Below are 11,695 nucleotides of genomic sequence, written 5' to 3'. Positions count from 1 at the left end.
TTCCCTACATGTGTTGTAGTTCAATTTTTTTATATCTTATTAGGAAACAAAATCTACTGAATGCATGAGTGAATGAATAAAACTAGCTAGCTAGATTCATTTCTGTTTATTTCATATACTTATAGCATGTCTACTTTAAATTTTATAACATTGTTATTTTATATACACCTTTAGTTCCTGGTAGTAAAGTTGCTTTAGAGTTCACTTTAACACAAATGAGCATTTTCTTTTACTTGAGAGTAAAATGTTAAACAAGTTTACATGGTTGTTGCAAAATCCAACCAAAGAAAAATCTAAGGCCATCATTATGATAAAATTACTGCTATAGAAAAAACCGGAACCCAAACTTAAAAAATCACAAGGAAAAAAATTCACAGTCCTTTGTAAAACCAACCTTTTAAACTCTCCAGTATTTCTGAAAACAGCTATTACCAGTTGGAGAACTTTTAACTAAGAAATCAACATTCCTCTGGCTCATTTAGTGGTCTGTCTTCCATCTGTAGTTTTGTACTTATTAAGGAATGATAATTCCTCACAAACCTCAAAACCCAAGGACATCATAGTTCTCCTTCAACATAAAAGCGTAACTTAGGCTTGATTTTCAAATGGAGTCGTTGAAGGACTTTCTCATTTTCCATTCCCCCTGCTCCCCTCGTCCCTGCACCCAATCAGGGTCGATAGTTAAGTCTCCAGTGAATCAATCTTAGTAAAAACTAATAATCCACATGCATCAGTGCTTTAATCCATTCATGGGGTTGTTTATCCAGAAGGAGACAAAATCAGAATCGTTGTTAGTGAGATAGTCAAGAGAAGTTCTTGCTTTAAATTCACCCTGTTTTGACCATTTCCCCTAGGTACCTTCTTGAACATTTAATCAAAGTAAATCCTAAGCCGTCTCTCTTGATGGAGTACCTTTTCTTGGAGAGAAAGGAGCATAGACAGGCAAGAAGTATCTGTGAAGCAACTCTTGAGTTAGATGGGTGGCAGAAGTGGTACATGTTATCTTCATGAAGTTAGCTTAAATAAATTAGAATACAGGAAAAATAATATTTTTTCTCATGTATATGTACTGCAAATGACATGCTTCTTTCTATTCTGCTTCCCTAAAGAAAAGGACGTTTCTGCTTTTTAACTGTTTGGGATTTCAATGGCTGGATCACACTAAGTTGGTGTTTTTAAAAATGTGTATTGTTGACCACCAGTATAAGAATCACTTATTCTTATATTCTTTAAAAATGTGGAATCCTATGTTGCATAACTTTTCGGGTCTGTATATTTGTGGTACTGTGTTTGCTAATCTGAATTTAGAAAATCATTTCAACATGCTGATTATACACTTGAAATGTTGGAAAACGTTACCATAGCTGGGGTGGGAGTGGGAGGGATGAGAGAAGAGCAGATAAAGAATCTTCAATATCCTTTCCTCCCTAAGGCTGTCACAATGAGTGAAAGAGCAAACAGTATCTTCTCTTCTCCAGCTCTGCCCTGGAGAGATGGGGTCTGGCCACTAGAAAGAGGAGCTGTCCCCAAACAGTATCTAACTAGTGTCTTCCTCAGATGCTTCTGCAAGAAGTGCAACTTTGTGCTTAATTTGGTCCCTGTCAACCAAACTACAAGGGAAATTGCTGTTTTCAGAATTACATAATATACATGACACATATCAGCCAGTCAGTGCTGTCTTAACTGATAATGGTCCTTTGATGATAGGCCATTTTACCACAAGATAGAGTTCACTAAAAATGTTGTTAATGTTTTAATTATACTTGAGAGAGATGATGCCCTTCTTTTAGACACATTTGAGACTATATATACGCTCATACAGGGATAAGTATATTTGACTGAACAACATTTGGCTCCAAACATATGCTTTATTGTTAACTAAGCGAGTAGAAGTTATAAATTATATGCCTTACTATTTCCCATTGTATAGAATCATGGATATACTTTTTCTGTATTATAAATTCTAACGTTATGTTACAAATATAGTGGTTTCAATATAAAGTGATATTTTAAATCTCATTTTCTGAAAATTTTATATACATTCAACATTTTCAGTCCTGGGAGTTATCTGCCGTTTTTGCTTACAACCAACTAGTGACTGCTGAGATCTTATACCTGCTTTTTATTTGATATAATAAATTGCGTATAAACCTGCGTATAAATCATTGCGTATAAATCTGTAAAACCAAGAGGAATGGAAATAATGACAAATATCCAAGGAAGTTGTGAGATTTAAATACTGTAATATTGTGATTTATAAGAAATATATATTTGGTCATTCAGATGATCAAAATATATTTCTTATATATATATTTGGTCTTTGTCCAAGGTTTCTGGCTCACAACTCCTAAAGCCTTTGGAACTTCCTGAATAAGAGCAATAAGGTGTCTTTTATTATGTTAATGAGGTGATTTTGGAAAGCTCTTAGGTAACCTAAGGATGGGGGGCTTGTTGCCAAGAGATCCAACCCATGATTAGAGTGTCTGAACTTTCAGTCGCTCCCCCTCACCTCCTGGGAGGGCAGAGGTGCTGGAGATTGAGTTCAATTGCCAATGGCCAATGACTGTTTAATCAGTAATGGCTATGAAATGAAGCCTCCATAAAAACCCAAAGGACAGGATTCAGAGAGCTTTCTGATTGGTGAACCTGTGGAGGTTTGGGGAGGGTGGCGTGCTTGGAGAGGGCATGGAAGCTCAGCACCTTTTCACCATACCTTGCCTTGCATCTCTTCAATCTGGCTGTTCCTGAGTTGTATCATTTTATTTCATTTATTTATTTTGGGGGGAGTGCTGCGTTGAGACTTAGTTGCGGCAAGCGGGATCTTTCATTGTGACACATGGGCTTCTCTCTAGTTGTGGCGTGCGGTTTTTTTCTCTTCTCTAGCTGTGGCACGCAGGCTCCAGGGCATGTGGGCTCTGTAGTTTGCAGCACGCAGGCTCTCTAGTTGAGGCGCGTGGGCTCAGCAATTGTGGCGCGCGGGCTTAGTTGCACAGCAGCATGTGGGAATCTTAGTTCCCCGACCAGGGATCGAACCTGTGTCCCCTGCATTGCAAGGTGGATTCTTCACCACGGGACCACCAAGGAAGTCCCCCCTGAGTTGTATCATTTTGTAATAAACGAATAATCTAGTGAGTAAAGAGTTTTCCTGTTCTGTGAGCTGCTCCAGCAAATTCCTCAAGTCCAGGACAGGGTCTTGGGAACCTCTGATATATAGCTTGTTGGTCAGAAGTGGAGGTAACAATCTGGGCTTTCAACTGGCAACTGAAGTGGGGAGGGAGGGCAGTCCTGTAGGACTAAACCCTTAACCTGTACAATCCGACACTATCTCCAGGCACATACTGTCAGAACTGAGTTGAACTGTAGGACACAATTGGGATCTGCACACTTTTAAGTACATATTGTAAGATGTGTTTAAAAACTCTTTACAGGTGGATGCTAGAAGCAATAATTTAGTTAATTAAAAATTCTATTTAACATAAGTAAAATATTTCAGGCTAGAGATCTTTTTTGAATTCTAATCTATTTTATCTATTTTTTATAAGAGAGCTATGAATTTCACAAGAAGTCAAACACAGTGATGCCATTTGCTATGTTTTATTTTGCTATTAGCTTGTTAAACATAACATGCAAATAATCAAAAAGAAACATACATATGACTTAGAGTGAAAAATAGTTCTAGAAAAGAAAAGTTTCATTAGGTAAGTATATATTGCTAACACTAAAAATATTGCTTTAATTGTATGTGGTTTCATGAATTTTGTCTAATTTGCAAGATCATTTGTCTCAAAATTTACCATCTATTTTCCAGCTAAACAAATTTGAACACTGAAATTTGAACATTGAGATAATTTGCTTCAAGACAGTAAACATCCGTATGCATATAATCCATGCTTTTTGGCACATTAAGTTAAGGTTTAGAAGTTATAAAACTTGGCTGACTTCCACGAAACCAGTAAAAAGCTTTTCACATCATTTGACAGGAGATAGAAAAAAACCCACTAAATTTACAAATAAAGCATTAATTTTATTGTCTATGTGTGTGTGTGTGTGTCTGTACTTGTGATGAAACAGGCCTGCCTTTCATCTTTTCTTTTAGAAAAGTAGTAAAATGTTTACAAAACATTTTCCCTCAGAATTTGAAATTTATGGAAGTAATAAACAGCAACAAAAAATGAATACTATAAAAACTGACACACAAATAAACATAACCATAAACTGCTGTTCCAGGATATATCTCAATATAATTGGAATTAGTAGATATCAATTAACGGTGATCTCATTTGCTACACGTAGACATTCATACATATCAGGTGGCAGACTGGTTTGGGTGATGCGATTGCCATCCAAACGCAAATGTTTGATCTTGGAGTAGGATAATGGTCCCAGGATCTTACAGAAGCTCTTTACTTCAAACTCTGGAAAATTAAAGAATGAAACACTTCAATCTTTTTTTTTTTCTTTTTAGTACATGGGCTTCAAACAATCATTTTAAAAAACTTTCAAATCTATAACAATATCCTATAAAACTTTTTCCCACTTATTTGATGTATCTTTGAATTTGGAACTACTAAAGGAATATTTCAGACTACCAAACAGCCCAGCAATATTTAGTAAAGAATACTTATGGTAGGTCAGAAGATTTAATGAAATGTTTCAAGGAAGAGAACTTATTTAAGTTCTTGATTTAGAAATACTTGCTTATAGAAGGACACTCAGTGAATGTGTCATATTGTCTACACTTTAGTTTGAAATATTAAGTCTAGCCTGAGGAAACCTAAAATTGGTGCTGTTATATGAGCAATCTCACCAGTGTAAGTATTCTGGGTTTTTGCCTCTTAAAATAAAAGGGGTTAAATAGATGAACTCTAAACAGTTTTCCAACAACCGCACTTCATGACAAAGATTCAAAACTCCAAAGCAAAAACCAAATCATGGAATGTCCGCCATCTCAGCTCATGCCCTTTTCTTCTGTGGTCAAAAAGCTGCCACAAATGAAAAACTGATTTAATTTTTAATGGACACTAAGCAGGTTACTGGATAGCATGGTCTGTGTATGTATATAGAAACTGCCTATGGTTGCCCAAGTGTATTTCAGATTAACCTTATCTCGTCCTGTATCGTGTTATTTTCTTTCATTCTTCAACTCTAGCTAACAAAGATTCCAGTGGAAGCCCAAACACACTGCAGTCCTTTCCTCTAAGATGTTGTCTTAAATAACTCATCTGTCAAATTCCAGGGTTCTTGGTTATGGTATCTGCCTCTGAAGTATGGAACAATAGAAAAAACATGGGTTTAGGTCTATATTAGTTTTTTACCTCTGTCGTTTACCATCTGAGACATTTATCAGATCTTCTTTTTAGACATATCTATCACATTGTGTGGCATGAAGATTACATTAATTGAGGTATGTAAAACACTTCACACAGTGCTAGCACATACTATGTAATAAATAATTATTGGCGTCCTTTTAATTTTTTCTGTTTTCTAAGTTGCTTTACACTAGGAAGATCAGTGACTAGCTTAATGCTTAAAGTTGCAAGTTTGAAATATGACAAATTGTTTTTGGCTGGGTATTTCCTAATATTGGAAAAACATTATGGGACTCTTTTTACCTCAAGAGAAAGTGGGCAATTGGTATGCATAATTATTATGCGGCAAGATAAACTAAGTTGAAGACACACATGCAAAGTCACACGGCAAGAATTCCTGAAATATGTAAACCTAAGTGTCAAGGATAAGGAAGGGAGAAAGGTAACTACTCACTTTCAATTGACTATATGAGCTGGGCATTGGGATTTCAGTCTCAGCTAGGCACGGAGCAGCTGCTGGCATTTCTCCCGGAGTCCATCTGTCCCATCTCCTACATTGGCTCTTCCCTTTTCACTCATACAATGAAAACTGTTTTTTCCACCTTCAAATACCCCTGCTCCTACATCTCTCCCCTTTCTTGTCTCAGAGTAGGAGGTAGTCTTGCTCCTGCAGCTAACCTCCACCCACCAAATCTAATGGATTTCTTCAGCCCTCAAACATCTTAAGTCCCATTAGCATTTTGGCCTGTCTGAGTATCCTTCCTCCTGACCAGAAATGTTTATAATGTGGGACCATATATTGCCACATAGTGAATTTTGCCCTGGAAACATCTGTAAGGGTTTAGCTCTGATAGCTTGACTGTGTATTATATGACAAAGAAACTGTGCAGACACAAGAAAGGACACATGGCATTGCAGAGTTGGCAATCATGGACTCCTTCATGAGAACACCCCAACCTTACTAGGAGTTACATGAAACTATTGCAGAATTACAGAATTACTATTGCAGAATTATATTAATAAGGCACACTGAAATTTTTTTTTCTGATAAGAGTGCCAATATCCTTACCCAGTATGACAAGGGAACCAACTTTTATAATATAAAGATGTTCAATTTCAATAGATTATTTTGCACATAAAATCATTTACTATGTGAATCAGTGTTTCCCACCTGAGTTTTCATTTTAAAAACTTCATCTGTGAATTATTGGTTTTTTTCTTCTTCCAACTTCCATTAAAGAATAAGGTAGGGATTGGTAAATGTCAATTTCCCATCTGAATCTTTATAGCTTAAATTGAAAAATGTCCCAGGAGAGCAGAAGAGTACATAAGCAGCTCAAGTGGAATAGGTCAAACTCCCACCCAGCAGATAAATGAAAAATAAACTCTGGAAGTAAGAGAAAGGAAGGAGAAACTGTGGGAAAATCAAATGAGGTAAGGGTTGTGTATAAGAAAAGGGGCTTTGTAATTCGAGTAAAAAATATTCCAAACCCTTATTATATTCCTCCTTAAACTTTCTCACAGTCCTCATAAGAACACCATGAAGACCATACACACCAACCATAACAGGGATAACAGAGATAGATGATGGTCATGATAGAGGAGTAATATGTTGAGTCCCAAGTAAAGATGTCAGAGGAAACCGTGAGTGTACACGGGCTGCTCTGGGGACAAGCAGGAGAGAGATGTAAAAGCCTCTGCTGGTTGCGGACTTGTTGATTTCTCCCTCAGCTACATCTTGTCAAGAAATAAATGTAGACACAAATTGAAGTCATGAAGGAGGCAAATAATAAACAGATAAAAATCAAGAGATAACACAGCAGGATTAATTAGCCCAGAGTATTACATTTGAAGAAATGAGTGCTTAAATTCTATGACCTTAATGGTTTCTTATCTGGACACTCCAAAGCAAAGCCAGTTATTGGATAAATAACTAAGCTAGAAATCTATATTCTAGAGAAATATTTTGTTGGCATTTTCATTTTTTTAAACTGGAGCCAGATGCCGTACTTGTGTCACACAACTTAGGCATTTAAAACCTTGAGGAAACATCGATCAATCATAGGCACAGCTTTCTACTTACTTTCAAGTTCATTGACCTCCAGGTAATAGTTTTCAAGGTTTTCATTGACAGTCGGTATGTTTTTAAGTTTATTATAGGAGAGGTCCAGCTCCAGCAAGGATGATACATTAAAAGAATTTCCAGGTATTCCACTATCAGCCAGTGCATTATGAGACAAACGCAGATACTGCAATCCATTAAAACGCTTGAAATACTCATCAGGGATGTTGCTGATCTTATTGTTGTCTAAGTAGAGAGTTAGAAGAGATACTGGGAGACCAGAAGGCATTTTGGTCATCTGATTGAAGCTCAAGTCAAGGTATTCAAGTGACTTAAGACCTCTAAAAGCAGCTGAAACAGCATCCTCTTTCAGCTGATTGTGTTGAAGGTGGATAAACGTCAGGTTAACCAGTCCATCAAAGGAGCCAAGCTTCGAGATCTTGTTGTTAGTGAGCTGCAAGTCCACCAGAGATTTGGGAAGTGGGCCCACAGATTCTGTCAGATTGTTGTAATTTATATGCAGCTTCTTCAGTTGTTTCAGTTTAGAGAAAACTTTTCCTTTTATCTTGGAATTTTCTAGAAGGTTATGATCTAGAATGAGCCACTGCAGATCAGTTACATTTTCAAAGGCCTTATCATCAATATGGTCAATCTGGTTATTCCTAAGGTAAAGGTACTTGATTCCAAGAGGCACCATTGGCACACTTTTCAATTTCAGCTCATCACAGTACATGGCTGTTGGGTAGCTTTCAGGGCAGTTACATTCTGGTGCACAGTTTGGTGATGATCTCCCATAAATCGATAGGGGGAAATCATAATCCTCATAGTAGTAGCTGCCGCTGGCACAACCAATTAATGCCAAGAGGAGAGGAAACATACCTAGATTCATTTTGGCAAATGCTTTGAATCCTAAATAAAGTGGAAACATGTATTATTATAAAATAGTATCCTTTCAGGAAAAGTATACTAAGAAGAAAGAAAGTGCATTAGCAAATGTGAATTTTATTACTTTATAGTGCTTTTATTTTTTTACTGCACTAATGATGCCTTGTTAATTTGCATTTGAGGAGTAGGTTAAGGATATATGTTTACAATGGGTGGGGAAGTGAACAGATTCCAGGGCAGATTGCATTCACATGCGCCCCCTTCTGGGTGAGCCAGGCCTAACTATCCCAGTCAACCTCTCTAGGTCCTTCCTTAATTAAACATCTTCCTGCAAGAGGTTTCTGGGAGGTGCCCGTTAACCACCATGTTAGAACACTGCTTCAGAATACTTCAAAACCAGAAGAAATGAAAAGGAGAAGACAATTGTAAATTGTACCCTCTACCCCACCATTCAACATCATCGAAATGTCTCATTAAGTAGATCCTTACTGAAAACGTGGGCAATCTGTGATGTTGTCTGGAGGAAAGCTGTTCTGTGTGTGTGGAGGGGGCATGGTGGCAGTCGTGGCACGTTCCTTTAAAAATGTCTTTATGGTTGTTGATTCTGAGGAAGGGCAACAGAAGTCTTGGTAGGGGTGTGTGCATATTATTTCATCTTTTGTTTAACATTCTATGCTTTTAAGCACATTACAAAACTGTGTTTGAAAATTAATATTTAGTATATTAGGTTTAGTAAAATTAATGTTTATTCATCAAGGAAATGTCACAAACTCTAAACATTTTTTAAACCTAGAAAGAGGTCTAACTGGTAGAGAATGATATTCTTTTCAAAGATTTGAATGAATGTTTTTCTTTCAATCACTCACAATTTGTCTACGTTCTTCATGTCAAAATTTAAGAAGGCAGGGTTTGCTTATCTGGATTTTAGTGCTTTCACTGAATGGAAGTGGGAGAGATGTGGAACTGAGGAAAGTCTGTATTAAACAGTGGCATTAAGAGCCATGTAGGAAAGGATAAATTTGAGAATATAAATTAAAAACAATTTGTAACAGTGATCTTCTCATATGAACCTCTTTCTAAGGTAAGGTTCAAAGAAGTACATTTCAATCACTTGGGGAAGCACCGGGTCAGCAATTTAGGTAAAGGCAAATAGGATATAAGAGTTGGGCTTTTGTAGAATGAGGAGTTATAGCTGAGCAATTGGTAACTCTGGGAGGGAAATTGTTAATGTGAAGCAGTATCCACATTCCAATGGATACCATAAAATAAAATCTCTTCCTGAGAAACATGGTACAAGCTTTTGGATCTAAGTAGTTCGGGATAAGCAGGATTTTCCACTATCAGGAATTTTAAACATCTTTGCTTTGCTTTAACTTGGAGTTATAAAGCACTTTATTTTAGCAGATGAAACACTCAAAAATGTTGTCAGAGTCACTCTTATAACTGAAATAATGTAGCCAGATTCTTTGTAAATTATTCTCTAAGATTATGATGGAGTCATTTAATTTAGTTGACAGGACTTGGCCATGAGATCTATTACATAGTGCTAATGTAATTATAGGATTCTTTACGAGTTACAATTATGTTAATGTTGTAAAGATTTTTCTTACTTCATTAATAAGCTTCCACCTTAGTTTAATTCAGTATACACTAAACTAGACATGGGAATTATAGTGTGAATAGTAATGGAAAATGCTTCCATAATTTTTGGCAGAGTCAAAACAAGGGCTCTGAATTCAAAGAGAATCTGTAACCGTATAATGACTCCTCTATGAAGCAAAACCACGCTTTACTGTGCCCCCCCAGTTTTTTCAAATACCTGTGGCTATGAAGAAAATGCTTTTTTTTCAAAAACTAAATCATATTTACCAGAATTTCTTTAAAACATGTTCCTGTTTCTTAAGACATACATCCACAATCCAAATCTTTAAAATTAACAAAATAGAAATAAATAATCCTTTAGCTCACATTTTATAACAGCATAAAATGTTTATGGCAAATTATAACAAATTATAACAACATACTTGTGGCAAAATATTTTGATGACTGATTGAAATGGCCCTTCTTTGCTCCAAAATTAGGTTCTAACAATACTAACATATTTAACTAATTAGCATGAAATAGCAAACATTTTAAATGCCATACTTTTTCACTGTGTCTAATTTTCTCATTCCAACCTTGAAACTCTTTATAACTTCCTTAGCTAAGTAAGGCATTATAGACTGTATAAAATGTATCTCAGATCCATAAATCATGGAAAGTATATTAAGCAAAATGTGAAAGTAAATGCTCAAAACTGTGGATTTGCTGTTGAATAGCAATTGGCAAAGTTGCTCTGGAATTTTTTCTGTTCCTGTTACAATAAACACCGTCCCAAACAGTCAGCATCCCCAGTGCTATAGTTAAAACAGCACTTACCTTACTGTCTCGACACTGCTTTCGTTAATTCTTAAAGCAGATGCTCTGCTTGGTGGACAAGAATCCACCAATATATGCTGTAAACTCTGTCAGGACGGAACTGGCTGCCAGATTCTTAGTGATACAAGAGCTGAGTGGGGGAAACCCAGCCCAGTCACGCCAGTCTCTGAATGGAGTTATGTCATTGTGGGGATCTTGTGGTGTGGCATGCAAACATTCTGCTCTCTAACGAGGTGCAGGTGGACTTGGTGAGCAAGGACAGCCCAGCTCACTGCCTATGGAATAAGAGAGAGATACATGCTGAACCATAGCTTTTAATCCCAAATTGAGTATTGCTGCAAATGAGGCATCTCCAGTGATAACATTTCTCTTACAAAGCCCTTTACTTCTATAGCTGTGACAACAATTAAATGCAATTCTCTCAGCTAACTATCATGTTCATCTAAAGGTCTCATAAATCAACAGAGTAAACCATTTCAGGAAAATGCAAATGAGCAGACTCAGAAGAATTGAATCATTTTTGCTCATTACTCGTGAAATCTATACTGATTTACTTGGACTCAATTTTTAGCCAAGGGGGAAGCTTACATTAGTTTCTAAAATATTTAAATGCTTCATTTGTACATCTGATACAAGTGATAAGCAACAACATTTCCAGTTTACTTATGTTAAACAGACTCGTTTTATGCTCTTCAGGTCTGGAAACAATCAGTAATATTCTGCCTGTTTCTTATTTTGTGGATTTAATTTAGGAATTCATCCAAAACCTTACTTGGGGAGAGTATTCTATGGCTTATTGCCAAAAAACATAAAAGAACATGAAAGAAATAAATGTGTACTAAAAATATCACAAAGTAATTATTTTTCACTCTGTCTTTGCATGCTAGCAATATTTTTTCATAACTAAAAATTATGCTAAGTTGTAATCTCCTAAAGGCCTGGTTTGGTATATCTTTCCTTATCATTTCCTGATGCATGCTTCTAGGAAATGAGAGATCTACTCAATATCTTGTCTATTTCA

At 36.3% G+C, this 11,695-nt stretch overlaps 1 protein-coding gene across 1 annotated transcript; it reads right to left on the bottom strand.

Moving 5' to 3' along the window:
• Positions 1 to 3,578: 3,578 nt before the first annotated feature.
• On the bottom strand, positions 3,579 to 10,890 carry LUM (lumican). Its single transcript, XM_007449108.1, has 3 exons — positions 10,675 to 10,890; positions 7,393 to 8,280; positions 3,579 to 4,415 (listed from the first exon to the last, which is right to left on the bottom strand). Exons 2-3 carry the CDS (start codon positions 8,258 to 8,260, stop codon positions 4,261 to 4,263), a joined length of 1,023 nt encoding a protein of 340 aa, XP_007449170.1. The 5' UTR covers positions 8,261 to 8,280; positions 10,675 to 10,890; the 3' UTR covers positions 3,579 to 4,260.
• Positions 10,891 to 11,695: the final 805 nt, after the last annotated feature.

This window comes from Lipotes vexillifer, unplaced genomic scaffold (genome assembly GCF_000442215.2).
Source record: "Lipotes vexillifer unplaced genomic scaffold, Lipotes_vexillifer_v1.1 scaffold415, whole genome shotgun sequence".
Lineage (NCBI taxonomy): Eukaryota > Metazoa > Chordata > Mammalia > Artiodactyla > Lipotidae > Lipotes > Lipotes vexillifer.
Note: the sequence above shows the minus strand (reverse complement) of the source record. Positions and strands in the feature narration are given on the sequence as shown.

Bases quoted from the DNA above. Each gene is read 5' to 3' on its own strand.
- LUM (XM_007449108.1), bottom strand. From the start codon at position 8,260: ATGAATCTAGGTATGTTTCCTCTCCTCTTGGCATTAATTGGTTGTGCC. The intron at 4,416-7,392 runs GTAAGTAGAAAG...TTAATTTTCCAG, and splicing joins GGAGGTCAATGAACTTGAAA to AGTTTGAAGTAAAGAGCTTC.